Raw genomic sequence first — 19,212 nt, forward strand, 5'->3', positions numbered from 1 at the left:
TTCATATGTAACTTCATGTTGCCTGTGTCCATCTTTTACATATAGCATATGTTATAAGTGCATTGCACAGACAATTGTTAATTAGTTCAAAAATAGAGGACATAGTTTTTGGACTGGCTGTTAAACTTAATCATACAGCAAATGTGCCTCAGACTGGATTCAGATTTTTAATGCTACCACAGAGAGTCAAAGATGTTCAAATTCAGTCAGTAACAGATTTCTGGGCATTATGGGATGAAGCACACCAAGCTGTAGAAGAGATCTGACACTTTAGCCACTCAGTGCTTTAATATCTATCTGCTAAGTCTAATTATTTAGTAAAAATGCTGCTTTCTTCTGCCGAAATTGTACAACAATGCTCTTAGCCTTTTTTGGAGTTAAAAACAGGAATTTGTTTTGTTTTGTTTTTTTAAGTTATAGTTGTATACGTCCTTCTAGATACAAATAAAATAGAAATGGCTTTGGGTTTTGTAATTTAAAAAAATATATCTTTAATCATTTCTATATTCAATTCAATTCAATTTTATTTATACAGCGCCAAATCACAATAACAGTCGCCTCAAGGCACTTTATATTGTAAGGTAGACCCTACAATAATACATACAGAGAAAAACCCAACAATCATATGACCCCCTATGAGCAAGCACTTTGGCGACAGTGGGAAGGAAAAACTCCCTTTTAACAGGAAGAAACCTCCGGCAGAACCAGGCTCAGGGAGGGGCGGGGCCATCTGCTGCGACTGGTTGGGGTGAGAGAAGGACGACAGGATAAAGACATGCTGTGGAAGAAAGCCAGAGATTAATAACAGCTTTGATTCAATGCAGAGAGGTCTATTAACACATAGTGAGTGGCTGAAAAGGAAAAACTCAATGCATCATGGGAGTTCCCCAGCAGCCTGTGCCTATTGCAGCATAACTAAGGGAGGATTCAGGATCACCTGGTCCAGCCCTAACTATATGCTTTAGCAAAAAGGAAAGTTTTAAGCCTAATCTTAAAAGTAGAGATAGTGTCTGTCTCACAAATCCAAACTGGAAGCTGGTTCCAGAGAAGAGGGGCCTGAAAACTGAAGGCTCTGCCTCCCATTCTACTTTTAAATACTCTAGGAACAACAAGTAGGCCTGCAGAGCGAGAGCGAAGTGCTCTAATAGGGTGATATGGTACTACAAGGTCATTAAGATAAGATGGCGCCTGATTATTCAAGACCTTGTATGTGAGGAGCAGGATTTTGAATTCAATTCTGGATTTAACAGGGAGCCAATGAAGGGAAGCCAATACAGGAGAAATCTGCTCTCTCTTTCTAGTCCCTGTCCGGACTCTTGCTGCAGCATTTTGGATTAACTGAAGGTCTTTTCAGGGAATTTTTAGGACGTCCTGATAATAATGAATTACAGTAGTCCAGCCTGGAAGTCTAGAATGCATGAACTAGTTTTTCAAACAGTAGTGTGAACAGAGTGTTCTTCGGATGAAACACGTGAAGATTATACTATGAAAACAGAAGTTATCTAAAAGTTTTTAATTAAATTGCTATGCAGATAAACTACTCAAAAACACCACTGTGTGTTGGAACAGGAACAGGAAGTGATACTTCCCCACAGAGAGAGCGAACACCAAGTGACAGCGCCACCCGAAGGACAGCACAGTTCTACAAGAAAGATAGATAGATGCAGGATTTTGAATAGTATAATAATCTAATCAGTATAATATAATAATCAGGTGACAGAGAAACAGTGTTCTCTGACACCTGATTCAGTTCATTTACTGTTTACATTTACATTTACATTTAGTGTTTGAGTATGAGTTCCAATCCAGCTTTCAGACATTTTTTAATTTGTTTTACCAAACTACTGGTACAGATAGCTACAGGCAGAAGATCTGATTCATGCAGTATATTATGTATTTATCCTCACCTTCTTCAATCTGTTTTTCTGTGTTCAATCTATACTTCCCTCCCTGTAGCTGTAAGTAATTCTAGTACAGGAGAATCAGGATGAAAAGATGGCAGCCATGCTGTTACCAACGGGTCCTGATGGCTTGCGGCGGTTCACTCGCGAATCCTTCGCTGCCTTGGAGCAGCGGATTGCGGAGGAGCAGGCCAAGAATGCCAAGGGGGCTCAGAAGTACGCAGAGCCACCGAAACCCAGGGTCGACCTGGAGGCAGGGAAGCAACTGCCACGCATCTTCGGTGACATCCCTCAAGAACTTATTGGGGTGCCGCTGGAAGACATTGATCCGTTTTACTACAAGAACCAGAGGGTAAGACTTTGGGTTCGCTTGTCCCCTTGTGGAAGAAAGGGTTACTGTGAATCAGCACAAGTCTGTTCTGAGTGATGACCGTTGTCCTAGGATGAATAGGATACTGCTCCCAATAGGAGTTGTTTGGGGTTATTTTTTTGTAGTTTTGTGACTTTTATGACTTGTTAGCTCTCTTCACCGCCATCATCAAAACACCAAATAAGGAAATGTCTTTTGGATGAATGGTTTTCCATATCTCTACTAGAGTTCCAGAAAAAGAATCAACACAAAGGTGCCCTTATTTGAGTGGTTTGTATGCCCAAACTAATGTATGATGATGATAGCAATTCTTTTAAAGCTTGTATTAACAAAGCTAATTGTCTTTTGCTTAAAGAAACGTGTCACAGATATAATGGTTCCAGCAATGACAGAGATTATGGGCAGAAACGTATTCATGTTTGCAATGAAATGATCAGTATTGATAAATCTGCCAAAGATAATGTACCATTTAAATTAAAATGAGACTCAAATGCCCAGCACATTAACACTTTTACAGTGGGAGTGGTGGGAGACAAAATTCAGCCTGTTTTAAGTTTTAACAGACTGAATCAATATAATTTTTACAGGTTAAAGAAATAACTGACACAAAGTGACCATTTTCTGGGGTTTCCTTCATAGAGGCAATTTCTTGGCAACCGTTAAAGAGATTGTAACCATGGCAAATCCCTGGCATTGTTAAAGTTATTTAACCACGTTTATTAATAATGGGCTTGAAAATGAAAGTGTTTGTTGTTGCTAATGCAGAATTTTGCTGCTATATTTTCTGCCATGTTCGCTGATGAATGTTCATCTGGATTTGAACATGGTATGGTAGCGAGCCTCCAAATAAACTGGCATTTTCACAGAACTTAGCAAGTGGTTATTTGGAGCAGCGAGCTGAGACATGGCCTCCGTGACTGCTTCGCTTTAGATCTCTTGCGGATGCAGAAATAGGATTAGCAAGTTTTGATTTGCTGCTGCCCGTTAATGGGCCGTTTATGGAGAGATGAAAAAAAAAGGATGTGGCAGTCATTCTCAGGGTCTCTTTGTTTTGGCATGTGGCGCACTGCTGGATGGGAGGATTATCCAAAGACGAAAAAATATTTAAATAAATGCCACATCTGTTGGGGAAAGGGTCAGCTCCCATTGGAGTTGTCTCCATTATCTCAGCCGGCCTCACTAACAGCGTGGACGGGCACTCACTGCTCGCTCACTTCTTGGAGCCATAAGTGCTCACGGTGAATATTAACACAGATGGTAGCTATATTGTTATCCCTGCTTGGTAAAGACAACAGCTGAACTGCTGCTCAGAGCTGCTGCTGCGATTCACTGTTGTTGTTGTGCACAAAGTGAAAATCATTTTAAGAAATGCTTTTTTTGGTGATTTCTGTCAATAATGTTATATTTTTCTTTTTTTCTCCCCCTCTGCAGACCTTTATAGTACTTAACAAAGGGAAGGCCATCTTCAGATTCAGCGCCACATCTGCACTTTACATATTTACTCCATTTCACCTCATCAGAGCGATTGCCATAAAGATTTTAGTTCATTCATATCCTTTTTGGGTTCTCTGCATGTGCCTCTTCCTGCTTTTATTTATCTGTTGAAGGCTCATGTGTTCCTCTTCCTCTGCTACGCTTGAAAAAGGACTTTTTAAACCACTAAAAAAAGGGTGTTCTCTTTAAACTAAAAACATGAATGTCATTTTCCTGACATGTGCTAACATGGGGATTAGACTGTGACTCAGATGTCCTGCTGTGAACAAACTAGTTTGAACCATTCCTACTGTAATTTATATATATTTTTACAATGAAAAGTCCAGATTTCACTTCCTGCTGGCAGATAAGCCAATTTGTGATATTTACTGATTTCCCCCCTGCAGGTTTCTATTGGATTTTTCCATAGTCCTATTTTTGAAACATCTTTGTGATGGTTCTCTCTGGCATCGCACACTAAATCCCCTCATATCCCTCTTTTAATCTCTGAAATGAAATAAGAGCAAGGAGATTTCACATCATGTGATGGCTGCCTATTAGTTGTCAGACAGATGATTTGTAATTTTCATGCAGGAGGGAATTTTTCCTCCAACTCTCCCCTGTTATAGATTTCACTTCTGTTATTGATTCTCTGAAACATGCAGATTACCGCAGTAGGTTCTGAAGTACAGGCTAAAAGCCCTCAATACCCAAACTATGGGTTTATTTTATAATGTAATATAAATCAATCAGATAATTTAAATTATAGTGAAAAACTTTAATGTTCATTTCAGTGACTTTCTTACCATTTTATGCTAAAGCACTTTAATCTTTGCAATCATTTGTAAAGATTCAGTAGATCCTTTAGGATTTCAGTCCATGTCTCCATATGGGAGATTATGTTTTTCTACCGAGTCAATATTACATGGAATTTGTTTACATTGTTTTTTATAATCTGCGTTTACTGTAGTCTGTAGGTACAAACACTGACCGTTCATCCTCGTGTATATACTCCACAGGATTACAATAAACCTTTGTTGTTTTATTTGAATACATCGTCTGCTTATCAGAAAAATGTATTTGATTGGGAAACTGTAAATTGCCACGTTACAGTACACATTCCTTAACTCTCTTTTCACATTGTTTAGCTTGTTCATAATGTTCACTATCCTGACCAACTGTTTCTTCATGGCCATGTCTGATCCACCAACATGGACCAAGTACCTGGAGTAAGTTAATGCAGCTTGAAGTTGTTTTCTTGATTCAAAATTGTCTGCATACGTTCTAATGTGTAGTTTGCTGGGGTTTGTTGCTTTGTCAGTGGCAACTGGCAGAATCAATTGATATATGTAAGTATATGATGCATGTGATATATTCGCCATGCTTGAAAACACCACATTTGCATGTGAAGTTGAACCGAGAGAGGAATCTTGCAATATAATGTGTTGTGCATGCTGTAAAGAGGTGGCAAAGCATGCAACAGGCTGTCCACATTCACAGAGACTTTTTTACTTTTTGCAACATCAGGAATTCATTTTTAGTTAATGTGGGAAGAAAAGCAGTTTTGTTTTTTGCAATAGTTTTTCCATTTGTCTTAATCAGTCTCCTGCATTGTTGGTCTTACATACACTGACTGATCACTTCATTAGGTATACCTGTTTAATTGGAGATTATGCATCAGAATTTCAGGAGCAGGACCACGCCTCCAAACACGCTCCTTCTGGTTGTCATCTATATAAGTTCCCCCAGTTCTGCAAGCTGTTCATTCTCGTTTACGTGCCCCACCCTCCTTCCCTCCTTGTTCTCAATTCTTTAACTTCTTCACTTCTATTTAGTACGTGGGGATCTGCCAGGCCTGGGAGCCAGTCCCCTTCGAGGCCTTCCCCAAACCGAAGCTCAATTCATGTCCAAGCTATCACCTTTACCTACTAAAACGCTGTCAAACCTAAAATGAGGACGTGGGCCCAGCTAGTGAACTGCTCTTTAATACAAAGGTCTAATCAGCCAATCACATGACAGCAACCCAGTGCATTCTGCTATGTAGACATGTTCAGTTTGCCCTGTTGAACTTTGGACCGAGTATCAGAATAGGGAGGAGGTGGATTAAAAGACTTTGAATGGGGCATGATTGTTGTTGTCAGATGGGCTGGTCTGAGTATCTCAGAAGCTACCGGGATTTTCACTGAATTTTTCTGCACAACCATCGCCAGGGTTTACAACAGTTTGAGAAAGAAAGTATCCAGTGAATGACAGTTCACAATGTTGGAAAGTGCCTTGTTAATGCCAGGTCAGAGGAGAATGGCCAGAGTACTTCTAATAACTCAAATAACCACTTGTTACAACTAGAAGAAGGCAGAAGAGCATGTCTGAACACCCAACATTGCCAACCGTGCAGCAGATGGCCTACAGCAGCAAAAGACCACAGGGGTGACACCTTCTCACCTAAGAGAATGAAACTAAATTCACAAAATTGAAAAAAGAAGATTGGAAAAATGTTGCTCCATGTGACAGTGACCGTGTACCCCGCCTCTCGCCATGTGTCCCCTCCCCCGACCCTGAATTGTATAAGTGGAATGGATGGATGGAAAAATGTCACCTGGTCTGATGAGTGTCCATTTAATTTGGATGGTAGGGTCAGAATCTGGTGTAAAAAAACATGAAAGCATGGATTCATCCTGCCTTGTATCAGTGTTCAGACACTGTACCCATCTTCTGATGGCTCTTCCTAGCCGCATGTCACAAAGCTCAGATCATCTCAAACTGATATCTTGAACATGGAAGTGAGTTCACTGTGTGCAAATGGGCTCCACAATTACCAGACCTCAGTCCAATAGAGCAACTTAGGGATGTGGTGGAGCGGGATCTCTGAGGAATGTTTCCAGCAGCTGGTTGAATTTGAGGAATCATGAGGAATTAAGGCAGCTCTGAAGTTAAAGGGTATCTTGTAAAGTGGTCAGTGAGTGTATATATACTCTATAAAGACCATGTAGTTACAAAAACAGATCACCAAACAGGATAAGCTATTGTATGATTGCACCATCAGCAGATAAACTGCCTGTGCCACTTATACAGTAAAACAGCACAACACTCTGAAAAAACACTCACTGAGAAAATGTAAATTGTATTTGTATGACGCTGTCATCACACTACATGTAGTTTCTTTTTTTATATCTGTCAGTCTATATATGTTTTAAGATTTGGAGTTGACTTTATCATGATTATAGTTATAACTAGATTTCAAATCTTGGTAGATTTTTTTAAAAAAATGGCGACAAATATTAAACAGGTAGTATTTTTTCTTTTTTACTTTAATAAACACTTAAATGTAGTAAATACACATTATTTAATTTTCAACCCCAAAACATATGACAGCTTAAACCAGGACACAACAACACGTGCATGTTATTTCAAGCTCTTTCAGCATGCTGCTTCATATCTCAAACACAACTCTTCATTGTTATCTTACTATAAATAGTTTTAGTGTTGAGATGTATTTAAAGCTGAAGTTTGTTTCAGTGTAACGTTGTCTTTAGTGCTAATGCTACATTGTGTTCTCCTACCATGGATCTTTTCCAGGTATACCTTCACTGGTATTTACACATTCGAGTCAGCAATAAAGATATTAGCGAGAGGTTTCTGTACAGTGCCATTCACATTTTTGAGAGATCCGTGGAACTGGCTGGACTTCACGGTGATTATGATGGCGTGAGTACAGATATCATTTCACCATTGCACACATCATCACTGTCTTCTGATTCTCTGAATCTGTGTTTGTATTCTCTTGTGAGGAACAGTTTTTATGAAAAATGTAATGAAATCATCTGATAAAAATAAAAGTCCCCTCCCTCACTTAGTGAAGCAATAATCCTCTGTGGTGATTTGAAACACAACATTTGCTTTGTTACAAAAAAACAAACACTTCTGCTGGATGAAGTGGCACTGAAAGCTGTGTCCATCAGTGCTCTGCGTGCTTATATAAATATGGCCCAGTGTGATAATTCGTCCTTGAAGCTGCACATGACATGCATGTGAATGGATGTGAGCCCTTGTAGCATTGTTTTTGACAGCAAAGGGCAAAAAGGAGACTTTAAACAAAAATGTTTTGTTGTAGCCTGTACTCACTGTGCATCCTCAGCACCTCACTCCATGCAGACTAAGTTAGTGACTAGCTAGTGAACTTAGTGGAACGTAAAGCAGCTGAATATGAGCTAAAAGACGACAAAATGTCAGATTAACATTGACCAGCTGAAAAGATGTAATATAAACTTGTACCACTACATTCCAGAGAAAGATGTGATTTCCCTTCACTTGTTGCATGAATTTCCAGATATTTGACGGAATTTGTAGACCTTGGAAATGTCTCTGCCTTGAGAACCTTCCGAGTACTGCGAGCACTGAAAACCATCTCAGTTATCCCAGGTAAGAGAACAATCAGGTTTCTTTGATTCTTTTTAGTCCTCTGTAAAATGTCTAAATGTTATTGACGTTATCCCCCCACAAGGTCTGAAGACCATCGTTGGTGCCCTGATCCAGTCTGTGAAGAAGCTGGCAGACGTGATGATCTTGACCGTGTTCTGTCTCAGCGTGTTTGCCCTCATCGGCCTGCAGCTTTTTATGGGGTTACTGCGACAAAAGTGCGTCCGCAGCCTCTCGCACTGCGTCAACTCCTCGTTTAGCCCCAACACATCCTTCATCTGCAACAACAGAACCTGGAGCTCCACGGAGGACTTCCTCAGCAGTGAAGGTCAGCCAGAAACAGAAAAGCCTGCTATTGATCATCAGATGTACAGTGCTCTTAACACTGTACTATTTAATACTTTACATATTACAACTTTTTGTATGTTTAACTGGCTCTTCCCTTTTCCTCAGATAATTTTTACAAAGTTGAAGGAGCAAAGGATGCCTTAATATGTGGATATGGAAGTGATGCAGGGTGAGTAAACATTCGCTTTTGTTACTGCTTCTTAATCTGTTCATCTGTTTGGCTCTTACGTAATATCATAAATATATATATATATATATATATATATACATATATATATAGTTACATGTAGCTCAAGGCTCACAAGAAAAGGAGGATTCAACAATAGATGATGTCCTGTCATTTAGGATTCACATTCTCAATCTGTGACTTAGGAGGTATAATATATAGGTAACTGATCCCATTGGAGGGAGAGGTTTCGCCTGAGAGAGGCTGAACACAAGACAACATGTGGCGTGGATAATCACCACGGCTCCACTGGAGCTCTTCGCAGAGAGACATGGCATTGCCAGCTGGAGAGCGGGAGGTCTTTGGACATTTCATCATCTCAAAAGCTCTGTGCTGTGATTAGGTTAACTGGAGCAGACTGGAACACTTTGGGATTGATATTTTGTTATCATATTTTTATTTCGACTGTACTGATGCTTTTAACTAGTGCTTCTGATGAACCTACTTGCTGAGCTAAAATAAGTCAAAACAATGCTAAATATAAGGTCCTGATATTTTTAGCTGTCCCTCTCTTAGATGTGAGTAAATATAGATGTAAATGCATAGGTGATATGGGTGATGGACTTTGTTCCCAGTCAAAGGCACAGTCTGAAACCATCCAAATATTGCTACTCAGCCTACGCACTGAATAATCCTGTAAATCCAAATGCTTTTGAAACAAGCACAACAGGATGACTCTGCCCAATGCCAGGCCCAGTTCAGGGGTTATAGTGAACTAAATACCCATCTGTGTGAATCTGAAATCCTGTAGCTCCAACAAATGGCTTCCATTAGGTGCTCTTGTTAATAATACAAGATAATGGATGATAGCAAATAAAACATGGTGATGATGTTAAAGCCTCTGCAGGGAAGTTTGATGCAGATGTTTTCAATTTTTTTGCACGTAAGGTGGTTCTATATGAAACCTTATAGGTTTATGTCATGCATTTACTTCATGTAAGGATTTTTCACTTGTTTATAAGGACCATTAGCTTGTCGTGTTTTTGGAGTAGTATGGATAAGCACCTAGAGACAGCAGGAGATGATGTAGCATATTTGCAATGTTTCTCTTTTATGGTGAAGAAATTGTTGAATATGATTCTTTAATTAAACATACCAAAAACGTTATGTTACGGTAGAAGGCACGCCAGATTCCTTTTACATCAAGAGCAATCAGAGTAATACAATGAAAGGAAAAAACTTGGCCAACCTGAACTCGATATGTCTGTTTAAACGTCACTGTCAACCTCGGATGTTGTTGTGGGTTATAGTTTCATATGTTGTATTCTTTTAAGCAGCTTTAGCCACGTGCATCTCACTGTAATAACTGAGAGTTTGTTACACGATGCAGTGGTCTTTTCCCTCATGTTATTTCCCTATTTAAATCATGTCTTGTATACTTTTCTCCCCTGACCCTATAGGTTTTAGATTGAGAGCATTCTCATTTCCAACATACCGACGATTTGTCACGGCCCGAGGTGTCTAATAGTATTGCGAAAGGTACCCCTCCGCCTCCTTATGAGACGCTCGGGATTCTCAATTGAATCCAACAGAATGCTGCTCGCGGCGGTAACACACGTTTCGAGCAGGGGCTCCAGCGGTCCATTCCAGCCTTAACCCGAACCCGAACCCTATCAGATAGTGTGTTCCAAAGTGATTAATGATCAGAAAGTAAAACACATTTACATGCATATACTGTATTCATTCCAAACGGCTCTCTTGCCCCGAATGCATAACATACAGACGGGATGAGAACGTGTTGTTTAGATTATAGCCAAGTTTTAGTTACTTTGATTCTAAAATAAAAAAATGATTTGTCCACAGTTGATCTAAATGGCCTTTTGTGACCCTCAGCTAGTCACATACTCGAAGCAAACTTCTGATTAGTCACTGGTGGTCACGTCACTTCTACAGCATAGTACTGTTGGATTATGTAAGCTCAGTGATTGTCTCCTGCCAAAAAGTAGCTTTAGAGTCATAGCTGTTTTTGACATTTGCATGGACAGAAGTTTTTTTCCTCAAAGAACCAGAAATTTTGTTACAATGGCTGTTATCATTTGTTTGTTGATACCAGTTCAAATTGTTCAAACACTGTCATTAAGAATGAAGTAAATCAACTTTTTATTCTTGAAAAAAGGGTGCACCAAAAATAGCTCCTCTTGCTTCAAAACTAACCCTTTGCACAGTGTTTGTTACAGCTAACCAGGCTAGTGAACTAAAAAACAGAAAATATATATTTTAATAAAACCAGGAATATTTACAGTTAGAATGTTTGAGGAGTTTGAAGTTTTCTATAAATGATCAGCTAATGTTTGAATACAGACCTTTTGTTTTGCTAATCTTTAGCCAACATTAATAACTAGCATTTTAGCATATATTTAATTCATGCAGACATTTTGTTAGAATAATCAAGAAGCCAAGACAAAAACTACCAGTATGAATAAGCTAACACTATCTGACTGCCACAACTCCAATTTTTATATATAATTCAAAGAACAATAAAAAAGATATTTATTTATATTTTATTTACAACTTATAATCCTTCCCTTTCCCAGTTATAGTCGTTATGGGTGTAGTCACATATTTTTAGTGGCAACAGAATCCAGCCACCCTTTAGTTTTTAATCCCTCTTGGTAACCTCTCCTCCAAAAGCACAGGACCTTAATCTCCCAAGAAGTACCGTCTGATTCAGTAATTTGTGTTGAAGTCAGAGCAAAAAGATTTGGAGGGAGAAATGATGTCACTAAACTCACATAAATAGTGGGTCAGTAAGATCAGGCGAGTACCGATATGACCTACCCAGCTGTCCCACGTACAAGTCACTACATGTGAACTTTCTTTTGTTGCCCGCTTTTTGTGTTTCTGCCATTTGTGGAGCTCGAACAGAGCACTGCAATCAATACAGCAGAGTTTGAACCTTTTTAGTGTTTTTAATGGCGTCTTTTTCCCTTTTATTTTAACTTTGCTACATCATCATCAAGAAAATGCATTTTGTTGCACTTACTGCATTTTTAAAAAACTTTCTCTCCAGCTAAACTGCAGTTAAAGCAAGAGTGGCGCAGAGTCGTGACTTGCTTGACAGGTTAAAGATACCATAAGGTAGCTTACGGTTTTACTGGCAGATAACTGAGATGGCCTCTTAACTTGTGCAACATTTTTAGATGGAAGTTTCTGAGGCTGGCTGTGGAGGAGAGCAAGATATTAAGCAGGTCAGGATGGAGGACGTAAAACATAGAGGATGCTTAATCTTTTGAGTGTATTCCAACAAGTAATCCCTGAGTAGATTTCCAAATTAAAGCTTTGGATACGTTATGATGACACACACACACACACACACACACACAGTCACACACATGCGCACTGGCCCCCATCACGCCTACTGTAGAGTCGAGGCAAGTGCTTATCCCCTTACATCTTAAAACCACTATGCATTAAGGATTATGACTGATTGTATTGAAAGTTTCAACTTTTGCCCTGAGCTGGAGCTATGCAGGCAGGAAACTCACCACCTTAGCCCCACCCAGGAAAAAAAACTGTTGCTATTGACAGATGTTCCTCTGTTATACAAACAGCAGGAAATTGATGTTGTCCTTGCAAATATAATATTTAAAAAAAACATTGTAAACATGTAGCAAAGGGCTTTAATGGAGTTCTGGCACACCCGACCCTGTGTTAGCTGTGCTCCAATGATTGCGCAAGATCAATTATTATTCATATTATTCCTTTCTTTTACACATGCTGTCGCTTTTTAGATTTTTGACTGCATCCTATAATTCCAGTAAGCAACAGGTTAATAAGGTCATGAGGCCTTTTCAACTGGAGGAACTGCAGATTGCATCACTCTGCAATGGCTTCATTTTCAGCTCCCTAGGTTTCCTCTTTGGATTAACTTAAAAAATCAGTCAGTGTTGTCCTTTTTAGCTCTTGCCCCAACTTCCTCAAGAGGCTTTACCTTTTCTTAGGCTGCCATTGTTGCCATGGGTTAGTTCTTAATGACGTGTGGTTAAAAGAGTGAAATGGGGGTACTGCTTTACCTCATTGGTTAAGCAGCTGACCATATGCCCCAAGGCTAAATTCAGCTGCCCGGGTTCAACTCTGACTCAAGGTGCTTTTACCTTTGTCTTCCCCACCTCTCTCATTCCCTGCCTTTCTATCTAATCAAGGCAAAAGCCCCCAAACAATAAAGTAAAAAATAAAAGTGAATTTTTGCTCAGTGTACTGTGGTAGAACATTCGTATAAAAATAACTTCCTAGAGCCTGAGAACAGATATATATAGTAATAGTAGTAATAGCAAGTGGTAAAAATGCATGAAAAAAAATAAAACTTGCAGAATACTTAGATGTGAAGCACAGCTGAGTTATATCTGTGTGTATCAGCAGCCCTCCATTGGGAGCAGTAACTTTGTCTCCGGGGCAGTTGCTATAGAGACTAATGGGACATGAACTCTGCAGGCACCTTGTTCACAATTACAAAACTACAAAAGGAGTCTTGCATTTTTGTAGCTGTTTAATGGACAACAGTGGATTAACAAGCATATCATTGAGTGCAGTTTATTCATATATAAACTGCTAGGTGCCTCCTATATAATGGAGGCACCTAGTCTGAGCACCTATAGAAAGTTGCTCAGACTTGATTGCAGAATGACATGATGAAAACATGGAATAGTGATGATTACAGGAAATATTGTTAGCTAAACTTAGTGATATGACACCTTTCATGTATTTTCATTTTTTTATTTTTCAGACTAGTCATTTCATGTGTAAAGTATATAAAATGTTCCAAAGTCAAGTTATAAGTACCGTGCTGAAAATGATCTCAGACGTAAGAATTTATCACCAGCACACCAGGGCCGCTTTATCTGGACGTCAATCATCAGTAACCTATACTCTCAGATCTGCCCTCGTCACATCACCAGCTAGTCGCTCGAAGTCACTCAGTGTCATTGAGTTTGTTTGGTCATTCATCGGACATTGCCGTATATCACTTCCTGTCAGGAAGCAGCTTTAGTTGAGAGGAACTCAGCAGTATACTTGGCATGTTTGCTTGAAGACGCATTAAGTATAGTGTATAGTGTATAGGAAGCTCCACATAGTGCACATAGGAAGTGATTTGCAGTTGTGACCAGAGACAATAGAAAATAAATGGCATATGGCATCTTCAAGCAAACACAAGGTGGAAATTTCCGGGATAAACTTTACAGTTGGGAGTACACTCAGAGTCATGTAGAAATCACAGTCTCCATTATCACGTGCTCTGAAAGCCTCTTTAAGCTGACAAACTTGACAAAGGCTAAAACTAAAGACAGTTTGTTATTTTTTATAGGCATAATACTGTTTTCAGTTATTGTGCATTTTTTTTAAAATAAAGTTTTCCTTTTGACAAAAGTGAAGAAGAGGGATCGAATTTTTAAATCACAACATTTGTTTAGATTCCGAGCTGATTAAATCGTCCTTTTTTACAACAGAAAGATTTTTGCTAATTTTGCTCAACGATGAGAAATATGAAATGAACTAAACGTGCATTGATTAACAGAGGTGAACAGATTGGTGTGAGTGATGTAGCAGAGGGCCAGCCTGACAGGAAGATGTCGCTGGCCTCACACAGCATCCTCTGTCCTCGCTGCTGGATATTAGTGAGCATTCCTGCTTAGCCGGCGTGTTGGTGAGATCCACAGCTGTTCTCACAGCAGCGCTCTTCCGCCCAGCTGTTTGCCTGCCATTATGAAATTATTCCACACTGAGATTGACATGGCAGTCCAGCTTGTTCTCAGCTGCTGGACTTAAATATTTGCTGTAATGCCACTATGTTGACAATGAAGATCAGAGACGCTGGAATCGAGCTGATTTTTTTTTTTTCCTGCTGCAATTTGATATCCATCTGGCTAATCCCTTTTTGCTCCAGTGCATTTTAGTGCTCCTGTCTGAAACATGTTTCAAGTGCCCTCTTCACTGAAATAACGGTGATGATAGTACGTACCTACTGACTCATCTCCCAGTTTTCTCTGTGGAGTCAAAGGCCGCAGAGCCACATGTATAATGTTTTTAACTCTGGGAAAGCAGCACGCGCACCGGCACGGCTATATCTGTCCGCAGCTGCTTTTGATTTCATGTGTTCGGCCTTTGTTTATCAGTCCTGGCCTCTAATTGTTTATCTTCTACCTCTCAATTATTTGTACATTACAGGAAGTGTCCAGAAGGATTTGACTGCCTAAAAGTAGGGAGGAATCCAAACTACGGCTACACCAGCTTTGACACTTTCGGCTGGGCTTTTCTGGCACTTTTCCGTCTCATGACACAGGACTACTGGGAAAAACTGTTTCACCAGGTGCAATTTTCTAATTTTGGTTTTTCATCTTTCAGCATCCTGTAGTGACAACCTTCAACTTAAAAGTTCAATTTTCCTCTTATAGGTTCAGTGTTTTCAGCAGTGGCTCTAAGAGGTCAAACGCATTGCAACTTAAGGAAACACCAACAAATAGAAAAACGTCACCAAAGCTCACAAAAAACAATAGAAGTTGAATTAAACACAATAGAAACAGAAAAACAACTCAAACGCTCACAAAGAAAAGACCCTTAGAAAACACAACAGAAGCATTTTTGGGGACAGAACAGCTGTGGAAGTGACGAGCTAACACTGAACAGCTACGAGCAAACATGTATTTACAGTGTTTTGCTATTAAAACACAGATTACCTGCATCTTCTGCCTCACTTCAGTCTTTCACATGTTCTGGTTTCTGTCACTTCAGCAGATTTTCTGTCACTTTGTCTCCCCAGATTTGTTCTTTTCTACTTCCTTTTGTTTCCCTTCTGTTTAGTTTTTTTCGCATGTCCTTTGTTCTTTATTCGACTTCTGTTGTCTTTTTGTGAGCTTTCGGAGCGTTTTTCTATTTGCTGGTCTTCTCTTGGGGCCAAAGTAGTTTTCACTTTCACAAAGAATCAGTAAGTGGGTGACATAGTGGAGAAACACAACTAACATACTTCACAAAGTGGCCAGAAACCTAAAAACAAATGAAGGCAAGGTGTCTTGAAAGACCAGCTGACTTCACAGCTAATAAATATGTGCTGAACTGCTAAAACCGTGGCTGTGATGTAGGTTTTTCCATTCATTTTAGTCACTTAATGCAATCCAATGCATTATTATTATTATTATTAATATGAAGGATATGGTGCGATGCCAAAATGCGCTGACATGCACTCGCATTGCTGACATATAGCAAAGATGTTCGCTAGTAGTTTATACTGTAATATACAAAATAAGATATTTGGATCAGCAAGGAGAAACTGTGAAGTGTTCCCCTTTAATAAATTAACTGTGTGTTGCTTTCTGTACTGAACTGTGTTGTTTAGCTTTAGCATATGATCTGCCTTATAACTGTACGCAGTGCTGAACCAGTGACTCTGGTGAATTTGCTTTTATTGGCTTTACTTTCTTTGACTCCCTCAGACTCTGCGCTCAGCTGGGAAGACCTACATGATCTTCTTTGTTCTAGTGATCTTCATGGGCTCTTTCTACCTGGTCAACCTTATCCTGGCTGTGGTGGCCATGGCCTACGAGGAGCAGAATCAGGCAACCATCGCTGAGGCCTGGCAGAAGGAGAGAGAGTTTCAGATGGCCATGGAACAGCTGAGAAGAGACCAAAGAGTAAGTGCAGTGTATTTTCATATTTAAATGTGCACCTTCAGCTGAAGACAGACACAACCGTAACTCTTTCACACAATTTCATCCCATGTGAAGCTGGCAGCAAAAAGACAAACACAGGAGACAGACTCAGTGTTGTCCCCGGAGCTGTCTCCATTCTGTGTGAAGTATACAGGAAGTATACGAAGAAGCAGCAGCAGAAGAAGAAGGTCTCACAGGACGCTGTCCGAAGAAACGGCAGAAGAAGCTGCAGAACAGAAGATGGAGCCCCTGGAAGAAGTAATGGTACGTAACCTTAAGGAGCACGCTGTCGAGTTGTTGATGGTTGAAACCATAGAAGCTAATGTGTTCATCCATATTTCTGTAGCCTCCCCTGTCACCCCTGCCAGCCCACCCTCTGCTGGCCACGCTATCCTCTCACCCACTCAGCACCAGACGAGGAAGCCAGAACAGCATCTTCAGCTCCTTCCGGGTTCGCAACAACTCAGAGGCTGACTTTGCGGACGACGAGTACAGCGTTCACGGAGACGTCTTCAGGAGTCGCACCAGTTCGACAGCGACGCCATGGAAGAGGAGAACGGGCAGCGTGAGAAGTCACTGCTCCCAAATCTTCACCCCCAGCCTCAATGTCAACGGTCGACTGAACATCTCCCTCGACCACAACGGAGTCACGACTATGGGTCTGCTCACCCCTACGTCCATGCCAGCTCGCAGCATGGAGCGAGTCAGGGAAGACACAGTGAGTGACGGAGCCTTTGTTATGAGACTGTTCTGAAAAGGTCAAATATGAGTTTTTAAGAACAGCCTGCCAAATGAAAATGACAATACAGCCTTGTTTGTTTATTTTTTAGGTATTTTCTGTTTGCCAGAAGCCCTCCATCACAGAGGAGACAGTTCCAAGGCCTCTCCTGCAGCCTTCCCCGACAGTGACAGAGCCATCCCCAGTGCGCAGGAAAAGGGGCCTGAGCTCTGTCAGCTTTTATAGTGATGCCATGGATGGTGCGTCCATTTCACTGTTTAAGGAAGTGTTCAGAAATTACATCACTTTTTGGGGACTTATAGATTTTCTTACCAAGAGTTTTATGTGGGGAAAATATGCCCGTCTCATGTTTGTTTATGATATATAAAGTTAGCTTAGCAAAAGGGTTGGAAACAGCTAGCATGGTCTTATCTGAAGGTTACCAGATCCTCTGCAGCTCGCTAAATAATACATCCAGAAGAAATAGTGTAAAAATGCATATATCTCCCATTATTTCTTTAGTACTGTGTCATTAAGCAGAAAATAACTAACATATTATTGGAGAATATTTAAGGTCCCAGTAGGTGGATTTTGCTACTTCCCAAACAAAGCCAAACCAGCTTTCCCCCTGATTTTTGTATTTATGCTCAGCTGTTATAATGGAGGCATAGTAGCTCAACCAACCCTCCAGCTGCCCAAATGACATTTAACTTTAGTTAACTTTGCTAGCAGAGCAGCCTAATGTATATAACATTAATATTGCTGGAGTGATGTTTGCCTAGAGCACCAACAGACCCTAGACCCTTTGAACAGCTAGGTTTCAGCTGTTCAAACATGATCAAAAATCAAAGTTATGATCTGCAGATATAAAATATTTCGGTGTGGTGTCTCTGCAGAGCTGGAGGAGTCGAGGCAAAAGTGCCATCCCTGCTGGTACACGTATGCCAAGAAGTATCTGATATGGGACTGCTGCCCCTGGTGGCTGAAGCTGAAGGAGTATGTGAAGCTAATGGTGATGGATCCTTTCCTGGATCTCGGTATCACCATATGCATTGTGCTGAACACCCTCTTCATGGCACTCGAACACTACCCCATGACTGATGAGTTCAACACCATGCTTTCAGTGGGCAATCTGGTAAGAGGGTTTTAATGATAACAGAGGGATGTTTCCAGCTTTTAACACACTTTCTATAAGTGCTGTCGGGTGCTAGATAAGGAGAGGAGAGTACAGAGAGTAGAACAGAGAGTTTACAGATAGGTTGTTCTTTAAAGCAGGTTACGCCGTGCAGGACAGGAGGTCAAATACAGTGATGCTGATCCGCTGTCAAAGATTCTGTTTTAGACTATTTGTGATTATCTTTAATAACATTGAGTATTTTTAGCAAGAGGTGGAATTGAGTTCCTGTAATTCTCTTTTGAAATCTCCTCCTACCGGTGAATTTTAGACTCTGACAGAGATTTGGTAAAAGGTAAAAGGACTTTTTGTTCCAGATACACCAATTATCTAAATGTGTGTGTCTGTGAGTGTGTTTTAACTTGGTAAAATTTGTATATATTTTTTTAAATAAATAAATACATGAATACATTAAGTAATTTTAAAATGATATAACTTTATATGTACCAAATTAAAAACAAAAATGTAATAACATATTGAAATAAATTGTTATATTTTCTGTTGAACTGAGATTTGTGTGCAGAAGCCTTCACTGAAATGTTTTCAGTTCTTTCATTCCTAATATTCAAATTGCACGTCTTTTGAAGCCTGTTGTGTAAAATTGTTTATTTGTGGTCAACAAAAGAGAAACAGCTCATCTAAAAGACAATGAATGCTCTACTAATTAATCTGTAGCTTTATAATATTCCTATTGATTTGCTGGATTTTTCACCTCTAACCGTCTTTTTGTCACTCTGTGTTTTTTTCTAGGTGTTCACTGGTATATTTACAGCTGAGATGGTACTAAAGCTGATTGCCATGGACCCCTATTACTACTTCCAACAGGGCTGGAACATCTTTGACGGCGTCATTGTTTGCCTCAGTTTAATGGAGCTGGGCCTCTCCAATGTAGAGGGACTGTCCGTCCTGCGATCTTTCAGATTGGTGAGGGAAATCTTGTTAATTC

The 19,212-nt window shown here is 40.0% G+C and overlaps 1 protein-coding gene across 1 annotated transcript in view; it reads left to right on the plus strand.

Annotated features, from left to right (window-relative positions):
* The first annotated feature begins 1,967 nt into the window (after window positions 1-1,967).
* The window catches only part of LOC116332943 (sodium channel protein type 4 subunit alpha B-like), a 33,953-nt gene continuing 16,708 nt past the window's right edge, over window positions 1,968-19,212 (plus strand). The window contains exons 1-14 of the mRNA XM_039602818.1: window positions 1,968-2,253; window positions 3,703-3,821; window positions 4,884-4,973; window positions 7,321-7,449; window positions 8,072-8,163; window positions 8,246-8,488; window positions 8,614-8,677; window positions 14,897-15,038; window positions 16,159-16,356; window positions 16,450-16,638; window positions 16,721-17,092; window positions 17,205-17,352; window positions 17,989-18,227; window positions 19,017-19,190. Of these exons, the coding sequence (XP_039458752.1) occupies window positions 1,996-2,253; window positions 3,703-3,821; window positions 4,884-4,973; window positions 7,321-7,449; window positions 8,072-8,163; window positions 8,246-8,488; window positions 8,614-8,677; window positions 14,897-15,038; window positions 16,159-16,356; window positions 16,450-16,638; window positions 16,721-17,092; window positions 17,205-17,352; window positions 17,989-18,227; window positions 19,017-19,190 (2,457 nt within the window). The 5' untranslated portion in view covers window positions 1,968-1,995. The remainder of the gene's footprint in view (window positions 2,254-3,702; window positions 3,822-4,883; window positions 4,974-7,320; window positions 7,450-8,071; window positions 8,164-8,245; window positions 8,489-8,613; window positions 8,678-14,896; window positions 15,039-16,158; window positions 16,357-16,449; window positions 16,639-16,720; window positions 17,093-17,204; window positions 17,353-17,988; window positions 18,228-19,016; window positions 19,191-19,212) is intronic.

This window comes from Oreochromis aureus, linkage group 18 (assembly GCF_013358895.1).
Source record: "Oreochromis aureus strain Israel breed Guangdong linkage group 18, ZZ_aureus, whole genome shotgun sequence".
In the NCBI taxonomy this organism is placed as follows: domain Eukaryota; kingdom Metazoa; phylum Chordata; class Actinopteri; order Cichliformes; family Cichlidae; genus Oreochromis; species Oreochromis aureus.